This window comes from Rhinoderma darwinii, chromosome 7 (assembly GCF_050947455.1).
Source record: "Rhinoderma darwinii isolate aRhiDar2 chromosome 7, aRhiDar2.hap1, whole genome shotgun sequence".
NCBI lineage: Eukaryota > Metazoa > Chordata > Amphibia > Anura > Rhinodermatidae > Rhinoderma > Rhinoderma darwinii.
In genome coordinates this window covers 38271901-38297110 of record NC_134693.1, presented here as the reverse complement: position 1 = coordinate 38297110, position 25210 = coordinate 38271901, and the positions used below count along the sequence as shown (strand labels likewise).

The 25210-nt window shown below is 38.7% G+C and overlaps 1 protein-coding gene across 4 annotated transcripts in view; it reads right to left on the bottom strand.

The window, feature by feature from the left end:
• The window catches only part of ABCA4 (ATP binding cassette subfamily A member 4), a 134047-nt gene that overhangs the window by 15215 nt on the left and 93622 nt on the right, over positions 1-25210 (bottom strand). For all 4 annotated transcript variants that reach the window (XR_012849982.1, XM_075833185.1, XM_075833188.1 and 1 more), the window contains 14 exons: positions 24211-24403; positions 23903-23997; positions 20678-20710; positions 19571-19676; positions 19404-19478; positions 17636-17805; positions 15900-16077; positions 14742-14857; positions 13979-14126; positions 13690-13813; positions 11983-12112; positions 8981-9101; positions 8083-8145; positions 4538-4644 (listed from right to left, as the gene is read on the bottom strand). Coding sequence is in view for 3 of the 4 variants with exons in the window: in XM_075833185.1 (XP_075689300.1) it covers positions 4538-4644; positions 8083-8145; positions 8981-9101; positions 11983-12112; positions 13690-13813; positions 13979-14126; positions 14742-14857; positions 15900-16077; positions 17636-17805; positions 19404-19478; positions 19571-19676; positions 20678-20710; positions 23903-23997; positions 24211-24403 (1659 nt within the window). In the remaining variant the exon portion in view is untranslated. The remainder of the gene's footprint in view (positions 1-4537; positions 4645-8082; positions 8146-8980; positions 9102-11982; positions 12113-13689; positions 13814-13978; positions 14127-14741; positions 14858-15899; positions 16078-17635; positions 17806-19403; positions 19479-19570; positions 19677-20677; positions 20711-23902; positions 23998-24210; positions 24404-25210) is intronic.

Below are 25210 nucleotides of genomic sequence, written 5' to 3'. Positions count from 1 at the left end.
AAGGGGTTTTGAGGTTTGTTTATGATACTGTCTCCAATGAAACACCCCTATGTACCTAGCGACTTATTCTCCTGCCACTCACTACGTCATTGCTGTGTTTTGTTTTTTTTTAAACCAGTCTGTAAATATGTTCTGTATACTCGGTCTGATGAAGACACTTGTTCGATTTCGAAATGCTTAACCAATAAAACTGTATTATCCTAATGTACCTTGACTCTAATGTTTCGTAGAACTACCAAGCTTCAGTTTTTTTCTTCTAGTGATCTAATACTACGTGGCGGTATCCTGCAGACCTGCCGGCCAGGAAGCGGCTGCAACTATCATTACTTTCATGCATCAAACCAGGGTTGTGCCTATGTGCCGCACAACCTAAAAAGGTGAGAGCATTTCCTATCTTTGTGTATGTTACTACTATTTCTATTGGGATATCTGCACCATGAGGCGCTTTTTTCTTAGTTTTTATTTACAGATACAAAGTATATTTAGTCTGAAACTGGAAAAAGTTTTATGTTAAAGAAAGAACTGATGATAAATAGAATGGATAATATTCATTGTGGTGAAAAAAATGTAACCCATTAGATTTGACAAAAAAAAAAAATGATTAGCGATATGGCAACCTTGGTTTCTGTTCCGGAATAATCCAGAGTACAGAAGTATGACACTATTTTAATTGCATTATATCCATCCAATAAGTGTGTATTTATTTTATTTTTATTAAACTTTATTTAATATTGTATTTCCTTTTTTTAATACAGACTATTTCCCTGTATTTCATTTTGTTATTATTTGTGATTTTTGTTTAGTTTGTTTGCTAGAAAAATATTAGTAATGATCAATTGTGAAAAAAAGAATAACTATGCCTAAATTTATTTTTATTATTATAATAAAGGATGAGATGGAGGAATGACCTGAATTGAGTGCTGCAAAGCTACTTTACTTTCTCTGCTGTCAGCAGCGGGCCAATCCAGTTTTGCACCAGATAGCTGAGTTATGTCTGGTTGCTAAGGAAATACTCGTTAATTAAAGCATTTTAAAGAAGATTTTCCAGTTTCAACAAATTAATATTATTTTTGGTATAATTAAAAACGTTATGCAATTTTTTTTAATATACTTTCTCAATTTGTTAGGGTTTCAAGATCTCTGCTTATTGTTATTCAGTATGAACATTCATTATTTACTTCCAGAGGTGCACGGATCGTTACAGTTACAGTATGTGTATCAGAGATGTGTGTTATAATGAGCCGTGCACCTGTGTGTCCATCACATGACCATGGACAGAATTGTATCCACTGGAAGTAACAATGAATGTTCCTAATGAATAACAACAAGCAGAGATCTTGAAATCCTAAGGAATTAATACAGAAAGTATATTGGAAAATTATACAAAAAAAAAAAAAGATTAATTTGCTGAAACCGGACAACCCCTTAGTAACCAGTTTGCCCCAGATTACTAAGGTCTTTAGCTCCAGTCTGAATTGCCATCGTGAGTTTTGGTAAGTTTTGGTAATACTTATAGGGGTTGTGCAGGATTAGAAAAACAATGCTGCTTTCTTCCAGAAACAGCAGCACACTTGTCCTTGGGTTGTGCCAGTCATTGCAGGTAAGCTACATGGGTGTGAATGGGGCTGACCTGCAATACCACAAACAATCTGTGTACAAGTGTGGTGCTGTTTTGGAAGAAAGCATATATTTGTAAAAGTAACTTCAGTTGGAGTAACTATAGAAAACCCATGACAGATTGGCGGTGTCACCTGCTTTAAATGTCAGAGGCTTTGAAGCAAAAAAAAAATATTATTGGTAGCAACAAATGATAAAGGATTTATCAACACAGAACAAATGACACTTTTATGGTAAATTAAAAGATCCCTAATCTAATTTTCAAAGGATAAGGATCAAACAGCACCATATTTTTTAGGGATGAATATTGACTTTATATAGGATTCAATGGGATATGAACGGCGCTGCAACTCAAGAATGATGCTTGGAATGGTTATAATGATAAGATCTTTTATTCAATAGGCTACGCGTTTCAATGCCGCACCGGCATCTTCCTCAGGCCATATAAATTTCAGTTGAAACAACACACCTTAAATACAACATGCTGCCAAAAAAACCGCCAATGTGATCAAGGTCAGAGTGCATCAGTGACGTCATCGATAAAAAAGATTAAAAAAAAAACAAAAAAAAAAAAAAACAAAAAAACACAAATAAAGAAAGACAAGTGTAAAACCAATAATAACACAATAAGTGACATCATGGGTTAAAAAATATAAAGAACAATACAAATAAGAACATTGTACCATGAAAATGCTATCAAGGAATTTCAGAGAAATAGAAGTCGGGACCTGCAAAAAAATACATACTATTTGCTATTCGCGTAAGTGTGGTATTTACAAACACAACGATTTTTATAAAAATAAACATCTAATACTTTAATAAATAGGATAGAAAAGAAGAAAAGGATCAGTTTAAACGAATAAACCTCTGAATACATGTATATTTTGTATTTCTCAGCGTGTATGAATTTGAGGAACTAGATATCAAAAAACTCAAAAGAAGGTTTGAGATGCCGTAAAGAAGACACTATTTTAATATCTGAAATCGGAATAATCATATATATATATATACACACACCCCTCTCTTAATAGAAGAAGAAATAATCCACATATATATATAAAAACATACATAAACCCTCAAACCATCCAAACGGATGCTCAATAATGTAAATGCGGCAATTGCAAAATATGATGAAAAATATTAAATATACAAAAGGATACACATATCATGATAAAAAATGCACTAAGTAAAAAATTAATTAAGAACCAATACTGTAATGTAAACATTACAAATTAATATAAGATGCCTCATTGGGGGACTAACTATAATTTACTGAAATATTTATTCCGTGGAAAATTCATACACAGATAAAAGTTACAGTTGATGATAAAAACTGGAGAATTAGGAGATATGAGATGAGAAAATTTGCCAAACAAACATGTATCTAAAAAACACACATAAAAATATATATAAAAAATACATACATATATATATATATATATATATATATATATATGTAAAAAAAAGGGGTTGAAAAAACACAAACCACAGTCATAGACCCCCAGAGAATAAAATTAGTCGAGGGATGTTTCAGAAATGTCATTTAAACCATTTGGTTGCAGTGTTGGTTGGCAAATTTTCTCATATATATATATATATATGTATGTATTTTTTATATATATTTTTATGTGTGTTTTTTAGATACATGTTTGTTTGGCAAATTTTCTCATCTCATATCTCCTAATTCTCCAGTTTTTATCATCAACTGTAACTTTTATCTGTGTATGAATTTTCCACGGAATAAATATTTCAGTAAATTATAGTTAGTCCCCCAATGAGGCATCTTATATTAATTTGTAATGTTTACATTACAGTATTGGTTCTTAATTAATTTTTTACTTAGTGCATTTTTTATCATGATATGTGTATCCTTTTGTATATTTAATATTTTTCATCATATTTTGCAATTGCCGCATTTACATTATTGAGCATCCGTTTGGATGGTTTGAGGGTTTATGTATGTTTTTATATATATATGTGGATTATTTCTTCTTCTATTAAGAGAGGGGTGTGTGTATATATATATATGATTATTCCGATTTCAGATATTAAAATAGTGTCTTCTTTACGGCATCTCAAACCTTCTTTTGAGTTTTTTGATATCTAGTTCCTCAAATTCATACACGCTGAGAAATACAAAATATACATGTATTCAGAGGTTTATTCGTTTAAACTGATCCTTTTCTTCTTTTCTATCCTATTTATTAAAGTATTAGATGTTTATTTTTATAAAAATCGTTGTGTTTGTAAATACCACACTTACGCGAATAGCAAATAGTATGTATTTTTTTGCAGGTCCCGACTTCTATTTCTCTGAAATTCCTTGATAGCATTTTCATGGTACAATGTTCTTATTTGTATTGTTCTTTATATTTTTTAACCCATGATGTCACTTATTGTGTTATTATTGGTTTTACACTTGTCTTTCTTTATTTGTGTTTTTTTGTTTTTTTTTTTTTTGTTTTTTTTAAAATCTTTTTTATCGATGACGTCACTGATGCACTCTGACCTTGATCACATTGGCGGTTTTTTTGGCAGCATGTTGTATTTAAGGTGTGTTGTTTCAACTGAAATTTATATGGCCTGAGGAAGATGCCGGTGCGGCATTGAAACGCGTAGCCTATTGAATAAAAGATCTTATCATTATAACCATTCCAAGCATCATTCTTGAGTTGCAGCGCCGTTCATATCCCATTTTTTTCCTCTGCAATCATTTCTACACGGAGACCCATTGGTGTGACCGTCTGGGATTTCGGCTGCAGCACTTACCATCCTACGTGACTGATCTTACTTCTTGTGGTAAGCCTACACCTGTCACATTTTGACTGCTATTTTTGGGCTTACTTACGCTATGTGGCGCCGTGTGTTTTTTCTTGTATCATTCATTTATATAGGATTCAGCCTTCTAAGACAAATTTACCTATATCCAGCCACGCTAGCATCTCCTGACGTCACTTCAATATCTCCAGTCAGCATCTTGAAAGTAGTGGTCTTTCCAGCCCCGTTAACACCCAGCAGACCAAAGCACTAGATAATAAAAATGTGGGATTTCAATTGCATGCAGTGCACTAAGGGTATGTTCACACGATAGCAGGCATTTACGGCTGAAATGACAGCCTGTTTTCAGAAGAAAACAGCTGCGTCGTTTCAGCCGTAAATGCTCCTCCTCGTAATATACCAGGCGTCTGTGACGCTCGTATATCTTGAGCTGCTCTTCATTGAGTTCAATGAAGAACGGCTCAAATTACGTTGCAAAGAAGTGTCCTGCATATAATGTATATAAGTGTCCTGCATATAATGTATATAAGTGTCCTGCACTTCTTTGCCGAGGCAGTCAATTTACGCGTCGTCGTTTGACAGCTCTCAAACGATAACGCGTAAATGACAGGTCGTCTGCACAGTACGTCGGCAAACCCATTCAAATGAATGGGCAGATGTTTGCCGACGTATTGTAGCCCTATTTTCAGACGTAAAACGAGGCATAATACGCCTCGTTTACATCTGAAAATAGGTCGTGTGAACCCAGCCTAATAGTGAAATAAGATTGCATTCACTTTAATAATATTGTTTTGCTCACACGCATAGCTATCAACGCCTTATATTTGGCTACATAATAATTTGGGTAACTGTAAATACATTGCATCACTTTCGAGAGAAATTGTGAGTTACAGCTTGTGTTATAGTACAGAGCTTCATTTACAAATCTGCTGGCTACAGAGCTGAAATCTCTAATCATTCCTTGTAGGTGCTCAGAGAGATTTGCATTCTGTCATCTCTATACCAGGTACTCATGTAGTAAACATGAATTGTCTCTCTAGACACTTTGTCTAGTGTGTGTCTATGAACAACCCATCACAGTTTCTAGCAGCATTATGAATGCAGCTCCGAACTACAATACATACATTAACTCAGAATGAGTACAAGGTGAGTGATATAATGTATTTACAAAGTTCCTTTAGGTTTGAGTAAAATAGCTCTGTATATAAACTGTAAAATTGTGTTAAACATGAGCATAGACGTTAAATACTAGGACAGACTTATGACTTTTTAATCCTCAGGCCTTGCAATCCACTCAGTGTTTTCTTTGGTTACTGAGTAAAATTCAAATACTATCAGAGGGATATTTTCCTTTTTTCAGTTATAATTTGTGGTTATCTGGAATTAATGAGCCATTGAAAAGGTAAAACAGTGTGCTACAGGTTTCACATGGAGTCATTGGACTTCTCTAAAAGAAACATTGACATATGAAATCAGAATATTGTGAAGTGTATGGGCATTAGACATCCCCCATTCCTGTCTGAGAGCTGTCTGCTCAATTATTGTTTGGGCAGGATGAAATCTAAGTGTTTTCAGGGCTGTATGGGTAAGGCTGGGTTCACACGACCTATTTTCATGCGTAAACGAGGCGTATTATGCCTCGATTTACGCCTGAAAATAGGGCTACAATACGTCGGCAAACATCTGCCCATTCATTTGAATGGGTTTGCCGACGTATTGTGCAGACGACCTGTCATTTACGCGTCGTCGTTTGACAGCTGTCAAACGACGACGCGTAAATTGACTGCCTCGGCAAAGAAGTGCAGGGCACTTCTTTGCAACGTAATTTGAGCCGTTCTTCATTGAACTCAATGAAGAGCAGCTCAAGATTTACGAGCGTCACAGAGGCCTCGCATAATACGAGGAGGAGCTTTTACGGCTGAAACGAGGCAGCTGTTTTCTCCTGAAAACAGTCTGTCATTTCAGCCGTAAAAGCCTCTCATCGTGTGCACATATATAAGGGCCCAAAGCACTTAGGGTAAGTTTTTTTATTGATCCAGGAATAAAATGCACAATGCTGGAAGATACCAGCTACCAATATAGTACAGAAAAGTAGATAGGCTGTTCTCTTGCTGGCAGTCCATTGTTAAAGGGGTTTTCTGGCACTTAAACATTGGTGTTTATATCGCAGATCAGCAGAATGAAGGGGCCCCTTCATTGTTTATACATACCCAGAGGCTGGTCTGTATCGATGGCTGTGCCCGATACTGCCGCTCAGTCCTATTTAATTGCATGGGAATGAGCTGCAGTACCAGACACACCCACAATCAAATTGAGTGACAAAGACCCTTTATCCTGCTGACTGTCGTGGGTCCCAGGTGTCAGAACCCCACTGTTTTAACATTAATGGATAGACCATCAATGTTTAAGGCCGGCCATACATTTTAGATAGCTGTTATAGAGGTAACAGACAACACACTGGGCAGACATGATAAGGAAAATTGAGCATTTACTGGCACCAGATAGAGGGAAAGATTCTGGATTTTGTTCTGGTGATAGTTAGCATTTAGAGATACTATAAAAACGATGTAAAGGGCCTTTCATATATTTTTTCTGGTCTCTGTTGGACCTTGTTTAGTGTTATTGTTTCTCGGCAAAAAATGCAATCATGTTCTAGGATGTAGTCTATATATCCTATCACGAAATTATAATATTTTGACATTATTTTTCTGTTATAGCTTTAGTAGGTGCATTCTGCAATCTTAAAGCCTATTTTGTAGAGCTTTCTACATTTCAATACAATGGTTCTTGGCAATTAAATACATATTATACTCACATATATGAAAGACTTCTTGCAAGCAGGGAATATTTTTTGTCACATTGACATATTACTGTCATTTACGCTTATGTTTTTTTGGCTCGGAGCGATGTTGGGATAACTAGACAAGGATCCCAAGTAGAGGAGAGTTGAAGAAATTAAGCAGACTGCAGGAAATGTTATAAAATGAAAAAAACAACCCTTACTAATCTGTAAAATCCACTGCCACTCCAATGCCGATGTTTTGGTGGTCCCCGCAGGTCTTTATTTTCCTGGAGCGATGACGTGTGGTACATCTACTTGACTGCTGAAGATTATCTCTGACTTCAGCAGTCACGTGCCGTATGTGCTAGCATCACCGATAAAGCCAGGGCCTGTCACGTGGATGTATGGCATGTCATTGCTCGAAGAACATAAACAGAGAATGACAGGGATCACCGGAGAATTGTGGCTGGAGCAGTGGGGTATTTTACAGATGAATCGTTTTTGTTATTTTTATATTTTGTAATATTACCTGCAATCTGTTTAAGGGATTGTCTGGTCATGGGGCTGTTTTTGACCTATCCATATAGGTCATCAGTATATGATCAGTGGGGCTCCGACAACCGGACCCACACCGATCAGCTGTTCCGGATCATTTTTAACAACCCCGATAACCCCTTTAATTTCTTCAACTCTCGGACAACCCATTTACTGTAAAACTAGACAGTACTAATAAGACAGATATTTGTCTAATTAAAATTAAAATGTATTGTATTTTTTTATTTTTTATTTTCTGCAGCCACTTTAATTTCTTAAACTTTTGGACAACTGCTTTAATTGCCTTAACATTTTAATATAATAAAATATGATATTATAGATTACATCTGTTTGCTTTTCCCCTGACATACCTCTCCAGGTCGTACACCAATGCAGAGCTTGTCCACAGCAGAGGTATGTTTACCCGCATAAACCTGTATCAAATATAAGAGAAAATGTCAGCAACTACACAATGATTTGTCTTTGTTCCCAATATTTTTGCAGAAACCGAAATTTCCGACTACTTCACAAATTACCCAATATAACTAAAATTTTATTATTACTTTTAGGCCTCTTTCAGACGAGCATATTTTACATCCGTATTTTATCCACTTTTTTTTTTACAGTAATATAGTTACATAGTTACATAGTTAGTACGGCTGAAAAAAGACGAGGAGAATCAATGAGGAGAAAGAACATGGGCATATAAAATATGCGCACATTTAAAAAAATGCAGCATGTACTACTTTCATCCATATTGCGGATGGAAAACGCCCATTGAAGTCTTTGGAGAGTGATTAAGGTATGGATACATTCGTATGTCATCCGTATTATATCCTTTTTTCAAAGGGGTTGTCTTATGGCATTCATTTATCTCCCTAGAAGACAATCCATCAGTAATACGTATCTGTAAAAGCTGATCTCTCATCAGACTGAATATCCCAAACGGCAGAGAGCGCTCCCCTTGTGAATATACCAGACTCATAACTGTGAGTCCGCTGTATTCTTTGATCATTCCTAGTAGCCAAAGGCACAATATTATTTTGCCATTTGGAATAATAGGGGTGCGGACCTGTTACTCACACTATGCGGCCCTTACATTGGGAAACAGTCTGATGACAGATCTGCTTTAAAAGATTAAAAAGAGAAAAGTCTCCAACCAATCTGCTCAATTTCACAATTATTTGATTTCTGCAACTATTTTTACACTAATTGTACAACTAAAAATCACTTGTGTAGTTTGGCCTAAACTCCAATGCAATGCTTTACCTTTGTTAATTCCTTTAGTCGTAATATATCATTCTTCCCTCCACCTTTCATCACTCTCTGTCTCTCTTGTGCAACATCTTCATCTTCTCCTTCGATATGATCTTTTGGAGGTTCTGCAAACCTGTAGTAAACATTAAAATCAACGAGAAAATTTGTATTCCTGGTGTGATAAACTCATAAGACAATATTTTATTACAATAAACTATAAGCTGATTTCACATGACCATAATACAGATAGATTTTAGACTCTTTATGTACCCGATTTCCCTGGTAGTTCTACTGAACCGAACTGTAAATCACTATAGAATTCCTAGAAGTTTTAATGTCCATGGTAAATTGTATCGTTCACAAGCACTAGGTTGTCCAGTCTTCAACAAGGTAACTTATAGCGGATGTCTCTCTTGCACCGATGGTCCAACAGACACCAATACGTCCTCAGACCTTATGCCCATCCAGGACATAAAGGGTCATCACATGTCAGAAGATATCTTTTTGCAATTTTTATGGCTTCTAATTGGTGTGACTTATCTGGCCTGCCTTTATTCCTTAACCACTTAAGGACCAGTCTATTTTGGGCCTTCAGGACTGTGATCTTTTTCGTTTTTTCATAGTTGAATTCCAAGAGCCATAACTTTTTTTTATTTTCCTGTCAATGTAGCTGTCTGAGGGCTTGTTTTTAGCAGGACAAGTTGAAGTTTTTATTGGCACCATTTTAGGGTACAGTTGCAAGAAAAATTAAGTGTACTCTTACGTGGATTTCTGCATTGATTACCTAAAAAATGTGGTCTGAATGTTATCTAAGTCACAATTATACACAAACTACATAAAAACTTAAAACACTACGAGTTGTACTGTTCATGTATTTTGTTAAGCACATTGAGCAAACAAGTATAGTGCAGGGAGAAAAAGTAAGTGAACCTCTGTGTTAATGACTTCTCCAAGAGCTAATTGGCAAAAGGTGTTTTAATTAAGGAGGTGGGTTTGACATGTGCTTTACCCATTCAATAAAGACACACAAAGCCTGGTTACTGACAAATATGTTCTTCTAAAGAAAGATTAGTTAGGCAAAAATTTTCAGTAACCCTTAGAAAAAAAGGTAATAGAGATGCATAAAGCGAAAAAAAAAAAAAAAAGGCTATAAAAGCATTGCTAGAGACCTGAGTGTACATCGATCCACAGTTATTAGACAGATTGTCTACAAATGGAGAAAATTCAGAACTGTTCTTACTCTCCCTAAGGGTATGTGCACACACACTAATTACGTCCGTAATTGACGGACGTATTTCGGCCGCAAGTCCCGGACCGAACACAGTGCAGGGAGCCGGGCTCCTAGCATCATACTTATGTACGATGCTAGGAGTCCCTGCCTCTCCGTGGAACTAGTGTCCTGTACTGAAAACATGATTACAGTACGGGACAGTTGTCCTGCAGCGAGGCAGGGACTCCTAGCATCGTACATAAGTATGATGCTAGGAGCCCGGCTCCCTGCACTGTGTTCGGTCCACTACTTGCGGCCGAAATACGTCCGTCAATTACGGACGTAATTAGTGTGTGTGCACATACCCTAAGAGTGGGCGTCCTTGTTAAGAACACTCCAAGAGCCCAACGGACAATCCTGAAAGAGGTAAGAAAGAACAAAAGGGTAACAGCAAAAGACCTACTGAAGACTACATACTGCGGAAACCTCTGTTAATGTGTCCACTATTAGTAAAAAACTCTACAAGATGGTGTTCTTAGAAGGACACCATTTTATCAATGTCGGCGGCACATCTCCCTGTGCAAACATGATGCAAATGCATGGGGACGAGTGATCGTAGTAACAATCAGTCGACCCCATACATAACCAATCATTGCTCCTTGTGAAAGGAGCAAACAAGCGCTGATCAACAAGCTGTCTTGTTGATCGGCATTTGTTTTCACGACCCATATTGGCCTGTGCAAAAGGACCTTAAAGAGGCTCGGTCACCAGATTTTGCAACCCCTATCTGCTATTGCAGCAGATAGGCGCTGCAATGTAGATTACAGTAACGTTTTTATTTTAAAAAAACGAGCATTTTTGGCCAAGTTATGACCATTTTTGTATTTATGCAATCGAGGCTTGCTAAAGTCCAAGTGGGCGTGTTTAAAGTAAAAGTCCAACTGGGCGTGTATTATGTGTGTTACATCGGGGCGTGTTTACTTCTTTTACTAGCTGGGCGTTCTGACGAGAAGTATCATCCACTTCTCTTCAGAACGCCCAGCTTCTGGCAGTGCAGACACAGCGTGTTCTCGAGAGATCACTCTGTGTCGTCACTCACTTCCTGCCCCAGGTCCTGCATCGTGTCGGACGAGCGAGGACACATCGGCACCAGAGGCTACAGTTGATTCTGCAGCAGCATCGGCGTTTGCAGGTGAGTCGATGTAGCTACTTACCTGCAAACGCTGATGCTGCTGCAGAATCAACTGTAGCCTCTGGTGCCGATGTGTCCTCGCTCGTCCGACACGATGCAGGACCTGGGGCAGGAAGTGAGTGACGTCACAGCGTGATCTCTCGAGAACACGCTGTGTGTCTGCACTGCCAGAAGCTGGGTGTTAACGAAGAGAAGTGGATGATGCTGATTCGTCAGCATCATACACTCCCATTCCTAACGCCCAGCTAGTAAAAGAAGTAAAAACGCCCGATGAACACACATAATATACGCCCAGTTGTACTTTTACTGTAAACACGCCCAGTTGTACTTTTGCAAGCCTCATTTGCATAAATACAAAAATGGTCATAACTTGGCCAAAAATGCTAGTTTTTTAAAAATAAAAACGTTACTGTAATCTACATTGCAGCGCCTATCTGCTGCAATAGCAGATAGGGGTTGCAAAATCTGGTGACAGAGCCTCTTTAAGAGTCATATACATGCTGGAGAAAACTCTAATGCACTAGAACAATCATTAGTTTAATAAATGTTGCTTCTGTTGCTTATCTCCACCATATACAGTCTTATCTGTTAGTATGATAGTTTACTTCTCACCATGTGCTGAGAAAGAAACGGTTTTGAATAAGTAGGTTGAAGCCAAAATACACAACTCCTTCAACTCCCATTGCAAAGATATTTTTTCCGAGGAACTCCCACTGAAAAGGGTTTGTTATATGCTCTTCACCTGAATAAAACACAACATGATAGGTCAATTTATGATGGATTACAAGAAATAATAATTGCATTGGTATAAACAGTAGCATAAAGTGCCCCGAACAGAAGAATAAAAACGGTATCATTGATATAATTGTCCCAATAGTGAGATCCAAAAATTCAGACAGTTGGGACTACGTAATTCTGTAAGACTAGTAAGGTCAATGAGACATTACTAATTTTACTAATAGGTGCTAGCAGAGGTCAGCCTAACTCTGATGTAACAATTTCTGTACAGAGGTGCAGAATATGTTAGTGCTTCATAAGCAATACAAAATAAATAGGGGCCTGTTCACATCAGCATGGTCTTTCCGTTGAGGGGTTCCATTGGAGCTTTCCATCGGGGGACCCCTCATCGGAAAGGCAAGCGTAAACCATAGCTTCCGTTTGCATCACCATTGATCCCAATGGTGACGGATACTTTGCTAATGTTTTCCGTCTGTCACCGTTGTGAAAGGATTCCGTTTTGTTGACGGAAACAATAGCGCAGTCGACTGCCAAAGAAACGGAACCCTTACGGAAAGGTGGCAAACGGAAACCATTAGCAAAGTATACGAAAGACTACGCTGATGTGAACAGGCCCGAATTATTACACTGTGCAGGAGAGTTGAGTCAACGCAGGTATGAGGTGGATGAAGTAAGTGGTGCATGCTCTGTGACGAGGGTGTTGAATGTGGGGCTGTAGACAGTAAGTAGGCACTATAATTTATTATTTGCCCATTGTATGGCAATTTCTGAACACTGTTTTGCATGTTTGGTTCTATGTGGTCAAAGTACGGCAGTCTGAAAACTAGGTAGGCACTGTTTGAATCTATGTAGGCAAAGTTCGGCATTGTGTGGAACATTGCTCTATGTGAGAAAAGTATGGCTCTATGTTGGCAAAGTGTGGTGCTCTCTGGGCACTGTGTGGTTGTATGCGGGCACAATATGGCACTATTTTGGTCATGTATGATGCTCTCTTGGCACAATTTGGCACTATGTGGACACAACATGGCATTATGTGGGCACGAAAGAGAGATATATATATATATATACACACACACTATATAGACAAACGTATTTGGACACCTACATATTACACCTACAGGAGCTTTTTATGACATCCCTTTCTAAATCCATAGCTATTATTAGGGAGTTTGTCTCCCCTTTGCATCTAAAACAACTTCCACTCTTCTGGGAAGGATTTCTACAAGATTTTGGAGTTTGTCTGTGGGAACTTTTGCCCATTCATCCAGAGGAACATTTGTGAGGTCAGACATTGAGGTGAAAGGGCCTGGCTGTCAATCTCCGTTCGAGTTCATCCCAAAGGTGTTTGATGGAAACCCATGCCTTGAAGCTCCCGTCACATTGTTTTTGTGCGTATTTTAATGCCAGGGGAGGTTAAGAACTCTGCAATTTTTGAGTCAACAGAGCATTGGCAACTCTTATGTTCTATGCGCCTTGGCACTCAGCGAGCCCACTCTGTAACTTTACGTGGTCTACCACTTTGTTTCAGAGTTGCTGTGATTCCTTCCCTTGCTAACCCCAATGGAATATCAATGCATTTACCAAAGCGGGCATACACGTCGGTCACGGCTTGATTCATTGCCAAATCAATGAGTCCTCGTCCCAGGCAGAAATGTGGAAAGATTAAGAGTATATCTTTCAGCTTCTCATTGAACTTTAATAGAGCCTAAAAGGAATAAAAGAAAATACACAAAACCTCACAAAATGTAAAACCCCAAATAATGTGGTAAAATCAATCCTATTGTTAATATTGTAAATCATAATAAATGAAGCTCAAAGACTTTTATTGACCTAATGATGAAAGTTGTTTTTCATTTTCAGTTTTACTTACCCTGTTATTCTCAAAAAGATCCAGAATGAAGGTAATGGCACTGCTATTTATGCCAATGAACAGATTCATACAAGATAAAGCAACATAGGCCGTGCTTGGCACATTGAAAAGATACGATGCGGGATACATCATAGGGATTACAGCCCATCTGTGAAAATACAAAATGGAGATATTTAGTGTGTCTCGGCATTGCTATTTCTATTATTGGACTGTTTTCTTTTTTATGAAAATATTTTCGTATCATTCATCATTTATATCACATAAAAACATTTTGGAGAAAGCAGCAAATATCTTCCAATTATAATCCAAATTACGTATTATCACAGGGCAGAGAAGTAGAGTTTTATTTAGTGATAGTTTTTCAACTAGCAACTGTAATAATGCTCCATTAATACACGAAGCCTACATGTGTGCATCCACTTGTGAATGATGCACTTTCGGTCCCCAAGAACATAGTAATGATAATATGTCAATTGAGAATAGTCACGTTCAGCCAACCTGAGCGCTTGGTACTTCATAACAAAGTACTAGATATGTGAAAGCATAGTGGCAGGGTTGTATCCACTAACCAAATACATTGGGTTTCATTGTATACACCAAGATTTGGTGTGTATATTTTACACTCCGAGATTCTATAGGATAATAAGGTCTATAGGGTAACATCGACTTTGTACATTGGACACTGTGGAATGGACGAGTTTGTACATTGTATGAATAGTATTGCTCATACTATTATTTCGTGTAGTATGACAGCATTACTTACCCATAGAAGAAGAGCAGAGCTATGAGCCCTGGTAGGTTAGTGGAGGAAGTATACGCTTTCTTTTCAAACCCGATGAATATTAACACCACCATGGCTACACTTATAGCATAGTTTGCCTGGGAAAAGAAGATTAGAAGTGACTATTGCACAATTTAATGTGATTATTGTCCAGATACATAAAAGGCATCATTGTTTCCAATGAGCCTGTAGGAAACGTATTCCCAGAGCTGCTGTAGTCCCTTCCCATCTCTCTCTCTTCTTTCTTTTAGCAGTGAGCAAGAAGGAAGAACTGATACCAAAACCTGCACTGCACCCGTCTACAAACATCAGGGGGTACACAGAGAGGGGAGGCTGAGGCCTCCGCACAGCTCTGATTCCCAATTTAGCATGAGGACAGTAATCAGCATCAGGAGCAGAACCCCCTTTGATTTACTATGGTGCCCTTTTCATCCATGCTTTATTATTTTAATGATAAAGCATGGATGAAAGGGGTCCCATAGTAAATCAAAGGGGGTCCTGCTCCTGATGCTGATTACTGTCCTGTCAATGGGAGAAATTTACTAAGACTGGGGTTTCATGATCCAGTCTTAAACAGAAGCCTGCTGGAGAAACCTGCACTAAATTTATAAAGAAGCACACGTCTCTTAATAAATTTGTCGCAAAGGGACAGTGCCCATGCGCCAGAAACTGAAATCTACACCAGCTACGAGCTGGCATAGATTTCCGCTATGATTTATAACAATTTATGGTGTCAATTATAGTAAATCTGTGGCCCTGCCCCTTCCGTTAAGCATACTCCCTTTTTTTTAAGTGTCAAAAGTGGTGAAAAATCGAAAAAAGTAGATTTTTTTTTGTGCAAAACAGGCGTGCGCCAAAATGTGCAACTTTTTCCTGCCAGGAAATCACCTAAAAAAAACGACCTTATTGAATATTGACATTTGATTAAAATGACACAAAGTCCTTGATTGTGGAAGGATAAGTCCCTGGATAATATGATAGACAGGGTAAGCGGTAAATGGAGAATGCTATAATAAATATACCACGGATGTAGATATGACAATGGAACATTGAACACGTTTTTAATATAGGCAGGTACAGTTGAAAAACACATAAACCACAATTCTCTGTGATAAAAAAATGTAAAGTGCTTGTACTTACTATATCCCAAGTAAAATTGGTGATCCAGTAAACTGCTGGTGTCACACCACTGACAAACTGAAGGTGCTTGGCATTAGAAACCCTTTCTTGAATCAAATATAGCACAAAGCTTGCTGGGATGAAAGACATTGCAAATATCACGCAAATCGCTACTACCACATCCACTGAAGTAGTCAGCCTGGAAAGGAAACATTTGTTCAGAGTGACATACATTGTCCGAAAGTACGTTTTGTGACTAGACTGATTTTAGGAGTGAATGTCGTTTCTATTTGATGACCATTTCATTCTTTATGTAGGCACAATATAACGAAAGATAATTGAGGTATATATGGTTTGTATATAAAGGATGTCCGCAGTTGACTCAAAGATGGGATTTTGCAAGTTTGCCCAGGTTCTTCCGATGTGGATGTTACAATTACTGAAAATGTTGTTGGTTAAATTTGTCATTTCATTGATGTATATAGGTACAGTAAAATTTATTTGGGCACTGTATGGCATTGTCTATCTGGGCACTGAGTTTATAAGTAGTGCCATTCAGTTTCCAGAACAATACAATGTGATTAACCACACTTCATATAGTGCCAAAATAAATAGTGCCATACAGTGCCCTTATGAAAATATAAGGGCACCGTATGGCACTATTTATATGGGCACTATGTGACACTATTAATCTTGGCACTGCAGTGTTCTGGGCACTGAATGGTAATTCTTATCTGGGCACTATATTATACCATTTGGGTAAGTTCATACGTAGCGTAAATATTGCGTATTTTCCGCAACTGATTTAGTTGCAGAAAATACGCAGCAGAATACAGTAGCAGCAAAGTGGATGAGATTTGAACAAATCTCATCCACACGCTGCGTAAATAATGAGAGGAAAAAAGGCTCAGAAATTTACCTGCGGTGCGTTTCTTAAATAAATTGTATTGTATTGAATTCAATGGGGAGGTAAAACCTGCAACAAATAGCAGATGATGCGATTTTTTGTGGTGGAAAAGCAGCGATTCTGCCGCAAAAAACGCAACACACACACACTTTTCCTGAACACTGTATTGCCCTATTAATGCCTTGGGATATGTGCACACGTAGTGTTTTCAGATGTTTTTTTTAAACATTCCGAAAAACGGCTGAAAAATCGGAAGCAGAACGCCTCCAAACATCTGCCCATTGATTTCAATGGGAAAAACGGCGTTCAGTTCCGACAGGGCGTTTTTTACGCAGCTGTTTTTCAAAATGGCCATGTCACTTCTTCAGCCGTTTTTTGAGCCGTTTTTCAGACTATAGAAAACAGTTCCAAAAACGGCTGTTAAAAACGCTGCGAAAAACGCGACTTTGATTAAAAAACTTCTGAAAATCAGGAGCCGTTTTCCCTTGAAAACAGCTCCGTATTCTCAGACGTTTTTAATTTTGTGTGTGCACATACCCTAAGAGGATTTTAACTATTTATATATATATGTATAGTTTTAGAGAGGCTTAAAGTTTCAGAGAGATTGTTATGGCGGGGACAAGATCTGGAAAATGTTAAGGATTTTGACGGTCACATACATTAATCATTTATTTGTGCGCCCTATTGTTATATTTAGAATACTTTGATGTAGTGGAGTAGGAATAGTTTGCTTTAGCATGCTTTACATACCTTGCAGACCGAGTTGTTAAAGACCATAAGTTAGGTTGGAAAACTGTATGTTACTTTTCCCAGTGAAATGCTTGATAGAAATTTCCTGCTCTGTACTTACACAGTAACCTCTGACAGCTGATCCTTGGTGAGATTCAGTGGATGGTTCATTGTGGTTATGCCAAACTCTTCAGGGTCTTTATCCTCCCCTAGGTTGGCTCTGAGAATTGCATTGTTGGCAACATTGATGAAGATAACCATAGCATGCCAGCCTTTGTTATTAAACCAAACCTTGAGAAGAAAACACATTGTTATGCTGCTTATATATTATATGTCTGTATTATATGTCTGTACTGACTCTACAATCAACTCCTCCCAGGTAAAGGCCCCTTTACACCGGCCGATAAGCGGCCGGTGCAGCGAGCGCCAATCAACCAGACATCGTTGCTCAGCGCTCGTTTGCTCCTGTCACACGGAGCTATGGATGAGGACGAGCGGTCGTTACTTAGATCGCTCGTCCCCATACATTATTATCATGTCGGCAATGCGTCTCCCTGTTTACACACCAAGATGTGCTGCCGACAATGATAATATTTCACTTTTTTAAAACAATACGACCAGCAGATGATCGAGCGTTTTCTCGTTCATCTGCTGATCGTTCCCCTGTTTACACAGGGCAATTATCGCCAACAAGCGTTATATGACCGCTCGTCCTGTGTAAAACCCCCTTTAGTCCTACTCTGCTAGACATATAATTAACAACATGCACATAAATAAGTCCTATGGTCCTCTTAAGGGGGTTTTACACATGACGATTATCAGGCAGACGAGCGTTCATATAACGCTCGTTGACGATAATTGCCCTGTGTAATCAGGGCAGCGATCAGCAGATGAACGAGCAAATGCTCGATCATCTGCTGGTTGTATCGTTTTAAAAACGTTAAAGATTATCGTTGTCGGCAGCACATCTCCCACTCATCCCCATTCATAGCTCCATGTGACAGGAGCAAGCAAGCGCCTATCAACGATGTCTCATTGATCTGCGCTTGCTGCACCGGCTGAGTGTCGGACGGTGTAAAAGGGCCTTTACACGACCTGGGCCGTGTAAACGTGCGCCGATCAACGAGACAGCTTGTTGATCGGCGCTCGTTTGCTCCTTTCACAAGGAAATAGTATGGGGACGAGCAGTGGTTACTCCGATCGCTCATCCCCATACATTATTATGATGTCGGCAGCACGTCTCCGTGTTTACACAGGGTGATGTGCTGCCGACAACGATAATATTTTAGCCATCTAAAGGCCATTTTACACCGGCCGATGCAGCGAGCGCCGATCAACGGGGTCGTTACTCCGATCGCTCGTCCCCATACCTTATTATCATGTCGGCAGCGCGTCTCCCTGTTTACACAGGGAGATGTGCTGCCGACAATGATAATCTTTTAAACGATATGACCAGCAGATGATCGACCATTTGCTTGTCATCCACTGATCGCTGCCCTGTTTACACAGGGCAATTATCGGCAATGAGCCTTGAACGCTCATCTGCCCGATAACCGCCATGTGTAAAACCCCCTTTAAACTATTCGATCAGCAGATGAACGAGCGTTCGCTCGTTCATCTGCTGATCGCTGCCCTGTTTACACAGGGCAATTATCGGCAACGAGTGTTATATGAACGAGCGTTTGCCCGATAATTGGCCCATGTAAAAGGGCCTTTAGGTAGTAGAGGCAAGTTCACTTTTAGTGAAAAACTGGATGTCAGCAAGCACTAATGAGAAAACATCAAATTGAATTTTATTCAAGGGTCCCGTTTATTCTACAATTGGCCTTCTATAGGCCAAACATGTTTCATCTCAGTCTTTTAATGTCATCAGTGAATATGTCTTGTACCTTGATGTTATTCTCAGTTTCCAGATACTTTATGAAAGCTTGCAGTTCTCGTGATATGGTCTTGGAAACAGGGCCCTGCCAGAAACACAATTATAGAATCAGGAATGATCAAGAATCCTGATTCAATCCTTTTATTTCCTCACTCCAACATTTCATGTCTTACTCACTCCAGATACATTGGTCATTTGACCCAGATGACTGAAGAACTCTGCAATCACTTCTCCTTGCACATCAAGCACAGGAAGCTTTGCACCAACAGAAATACCTCCATATCTACAGGGAATAGATGAAGTCAATTGTGTAAATTCAATGCACACTATTGGCTGTAGGAAGGAAGGAAGACAGCATTGGCCGGTTTGCATGGTGCAGACCAGAAAGAAAAATCAGTACTTTACTCGGTCAAGTTAGAAAAACTATTTTGTATAGCATAGATACATCCCTTAAGTACCGCACCCCTAATTCCAGTCTATATTTTAGCTATTTCCGACTTGTTATCTCTCATCATTATAATGGATACCATGTCTTCTGTGTTGAAGTACCATTACAAGATAGTTTTTTAGGTTAGGGTGGAAAAGACTTTAGGGGGTTTGGCAATTGGACAAACCCTTCTCAGAATAAAATCACCTTTTCATTTAAGCTAAGTGTGGTTATTCTAGGAAAATTTAGAATTACATGTAATGCAATACATCTTCTCATCAAGTCAGGACCCCCATCTATGATGTCCCTGTGCCCTATTTTCGAGATGGGACAACCTATTTAAAAGAAGTGGTACGTATCAAAACTTTTAGTTTACAGGTGGCTTAGCTCTATTTTACACAGTACATTTTCCATAACTACCACTAGAGGTCAATACTGACCATACTATGCCCCGATCACAACTAAAAGGTAATAATTCTTTCTTTATAATGATCTGTTTTTGTAAAATATCTTGCACAATGGCCATAGGAGTGCGCTCAGTTTGTCGCACAATGTTTGTGATCCAAAAAATCAGCTGCAGTTGACTGCAACCTTTGCATGGCATGAGATCACACTTCAATAGAAATCAATGTAAGTCTCAAAGTTATTTGCACAATCTTCACAATGACTTGTAATAAATTGCGACTTGAGAGAATAGTGCATTGTAGCCCCAGCATTGCTAACACCGCATTGAGAAGCAAAAATTGCATGCAATCACTCTTACCAATGATTCTATACTTCCTGCAATTTTACTACAAAGGTCTAGATTTCGGGCTGTTTGGCGTCTTTTAAGTGCTTACTATACATATGACTCTCACCTTTGTTCATTGACCCAATATTTGCTCTTCAAACTAAAATAAATACAAAAATTATAAAATGTATGCATATGTTGTAACAGACATTAAAATTGTACAAATGCTATGTATGTATAAAGTGTATTACATTAATAAAAATAATAACTGAAGTCATACATGTATAGACATACAATACCCAGCTATTGGACACTTCTGACCAGATGACTGATCTTGAAATAAATTAGGAAAGAAACAAAAGGACTACAGCACACTTGCCAACTCTCCTGGAGTGTTCAGGGGGCTCCCGAAAAAAGGGGACACCTCCCAGACTCCTGGAAGAGCAGGCGAGTCTCCCGAGTGCTATGTCCTGACTACATACTCAACTCCCATAGGTCCTGGAGCATGCAACCCTCCTAACTCCGACATGACTGGCGACAGAACGAAGAGGACTGCATGCTGCAGGAACGAGGAGAGGTGATAAGAGTTTTGACTGTCTGTCTCCTACTTATTACATTAATGGTTCATAGCACATTAAAGAAACTCAGTCAGTAGTTTATTAATTCCCTATCTCCTAACTAATCTAATAGGCGCTTTGAGGCTGATAACTACAGTGTGATTTTTAATCAAAAACGTTTATTATTTGCAAAGTTCTGAGCATTTTTCTAAATATGCTGATGTGGCTCTAATAGCCAAATAGGATGTGACTCTTTTTTTTCCACTCCAGGCGGTGTAATGTTTTCTGTATGATGCTGTCCAATCAGCACACAGCTTCTCCCCCTCCCCTGCCCAGCAACACAGCGTGATCATATAGTATACAGCTTCCATTTCCGACTGTTTTCAACTGGTGAGATCCTCGGTTGTTTCACAGCTAGAACTGCGATCCTGGTGTCATATGAAAGATCTTTCATATGACACAGGAGCCGCTGTTCTAGGTGGTCCACAGCCAGAGATATGGCTATATGAAGTGATCCTCCTTCCCTCCAGCCTCAGTCTCTCACACTGTGTGAAGCAGCTTCATGCTGATAGGACGACGTCAGAGGCTGTGAGGTAGCTCCACCTCAGGGGAATCGCTGGTGTTGACGCCCACTTGTCTAGTATAGCCTCATTTGTATATTTAGAAGAAAAAAAACTCATATCTTTTAAAATAATAACCTTTTTGTGACACAATTTTCACTATCATTATCAGTGTGGCAGCACCTACTAGATTATCTAGGATATAGTGCATTACTAAACTAGTGACAGACCGTCTTTAAAGAGGCTCTGTCACCAGATTTTGCAACCCCTATCTGCTATTGCAGCAGATCGGCGCTGCAATGTAGATAAGAGTAACGTTTTTATTTTTTTTAAACGAGCATTTTTGGCCAAGTTATGACCATTTTTATATTTATGCAAATGAGGCTTGCTAAAGTCCAACTGGGCGTGTTTAAAGTAAAAGTCCAACTGGGCGTGTATTATGTGTGTTACATCGGGGCGTGTTTACTACTTTTACTAGCTGGCGTTGTGTATAGAAGTATCATCCACTTCTCTTCATCTCTTCAGAACGCCCAGCTTCTGGCAGTGCAGACACAGCGTGTTCTCGAGAGATCACGCTGTGTCGTCACTCACTTCCTGCCCCAGGTCCTGCATCGTGTCGGACGAGCGAGGACACATCGGCACCAGAGGCTACAGTTGATTCTGCAGCAGCATCGGCGTTTGCAGGTAAGTCGATGTAGCTACTTACCTGCAAACGCTGATGCTGCTGCAGAATCAACTGTAGCCTCTGGTGCCGATGTGTCCGACACGATGCAGGACCTGGGGCAGGAAGTGAGTGACGTCACAGCGTGATCTCTCGAGAACACGCTGTGTGTCTGCACTGCCAGAAGCTGGGTGTTAACGAACAGAAGTGGATGATGCAGATTCTTCAGCAACATACACTCCCATTCCTAACGCCCAACTAGTAAAAGAAGTAAAAACGCCCAGCTAGTAAAAGTAGTAAACACGCCCCGATGTACGCACATAATACACGCCCACTTGTACTTTTACTGTAAACACGCCCAGTTGTACTTTTGCAAGCCTCATTTGCATAAATATAAAAATGGTCATAACTTGGCCAAAAATGCTCGTTTTTTTAAAATAAAAACGTTACTTTAATCTACATTGCAGCGCCTATCTGCTGCAATAGCAGATAGGGGTTGCAAAATCTGGTGACAGAGCCTCTTTAAGCTCAATATATTTAGCTATTTACTATGTGGAAATATCACTAGAAGATCATTGAAAGGAATGTTAAATAACTTTTTTTTTTTTTTTTACAAATGTACGTATTTCCAGTTGAAAACTAGAAACTTAGTTTTGGCTACAAAGTCTGTATTTTTGAGCAGTGTATGTATGTATGTATGTATTATTTTTGGATTTAATCACAGTATTATATAGGTACTATATGCCGGACTTAAATGGGTTCTTTAAGGGAGTTTTATTTGCACAATGCATATTATTTGGGCACTAAATTGTGGTATTATGTGGGCTGTATGTTGCAGTATTACTTGGACACTGTATGGGAATATTATTTAGACAATAGCATGGTAGTATTACTTGGACCCTGAATAGCATCTTTCTTTAGGCAATGAATTGCAGTTTTGTGTGGACAATAATTGGCAGTGTTATGTGGGCACTCTATGGTAGTATTATTTGAATATCAGATCGAGGAATTGTTTGAGTATTATATGGAGGTATTATTTTACATATGCAGAATTTAAATCAATGGGAAGACTTTCTAAAAGTGGGGGGCCCTACTTTGCTTTTGGCTCAAGGCCATTCTAGGCCCTGACCAGACCATATCTACTCTATATCATATTATACTAATTTAAACCATTATTAATGTGCATGGAAATTTCTTTTAATTTATTGAGTTACGTTCAAGCTTTCTGAATTTTTGGTGCAATAACTCCTATCCAAGAGATTATAAATATCCAAGGTCACCTTTAACCAGGATTATTTATTTTTGTGGCCACATTAGATAAAGTCCCTTTTATAATAACTGGCCAATAGACATTTACTAATAATCGCTTTACTTCTGATATCTTTATGTGGCAACATAAAGAGTATTGTAAATTATTAACTTTCTGCGCTCATGGTGTACCTAAACACAAAAAGGAGTGTACCTAGCAATTGTGTAGAACTTCATTATATGTATAACACAGGGAACCGGATAATTTACTATAGATCTGTACTAGAGCTAAACAGATTTATCCATCAATGTGATGTCCACCGCACCTGCTTCTTATCAGAGTGGGGTATGTTTTGATGAGATAATCTGAAATATTTCGTTCCGTGAGGTCCTGCAGAATCTCGGAGCTCTGTTGGATCCTCTGAGAAAATAGGAAAATGCAATAAAAATTCATAATGTTGATCACAACCAATGCCATATACAGGCCTCTTGTTAGCATGATTTTTTATTTTTAATAATGAAAATCTAATAAATAATTATGATCTAATAAATCACTACTAGTAAGAAGTATACAATTGTGGGGAGTAAATTCTTTAGGTTTTCTGTTATTTTCTAGGAATGTTCAGAACTATACCTGTGGTGGTGGTCGACCTCCAGCCCCCTCTGGACATTCTGGTAGCATTATCAGCTTTTTATTTGTACTACATGTACATGATGGGGAGGGATTATCAGGAGTCCACTCATGAGCTAGCAGTATATTGGTGACACTTGGAGACACGGTAGGGATGATCCACTCATTTGATGTGTTTGTACAGCGGTACTTTTCACTAAGAAAGAAAAAATATTATATTACTTATATTTATGAGACTAAACTCAACGTAATTTGAATTTCACAGTTTTTATATAGCTATAATCCGCATAAAAGTTAATTTGTAAATACACTGTATTTCTTATCTTTAATTCAGAGCTGCATTCACAATTCTGCTGGCTGCTACCGGAAAAAGTAAAATAGCTGGTTGACTAACAACTCCCTGACAACTTTGCTCAGCTCCTATACTGCAGTGGGGCAATTAGCATTTCCTACTGTAAAGTGCCTAGTATTAAAGGGAACCTGTGATCCGCATTATGCTGCCCTCACTAAAGGCAGTATAATGTAGTGACAGACACCCTGAATTCAGCTTATTTTCTAAAGTGAAGCCGTGTTTAAGAACTTTGCATACAGAGCCTGGGATGTGCCGCTAGAAATGAGTCCGGCATATTCAAGAGCATTTCTTCCTCTTACGGTGCATATTTCTGGACTATAATATAGGTTGTACTGTAGAATCAGTACATATTAAGCAATGTACTTACAAAAGTTACTCAAAGTTTTATTTAGATTCATTATATATCTAAATATTAAAGTGATGTTCAAAGGTAAAGACAACCTTTAAAGGGCACAGGATGTTTTTTCCTACTGATGACCTATATATGATCGGTGGGGGTATAACACCTGGACCCCACACCTATCAGCTGTTCCAGCTGCCTCGGGGGGCACCGGATGTTATGCAGTGCTCCGTGCCGGAAGCAGATGGCTCCGTACAATGTATAGGGACCGTGCTGCAGAACTGTAACTCTGCTCCTATTCACGTGAATAG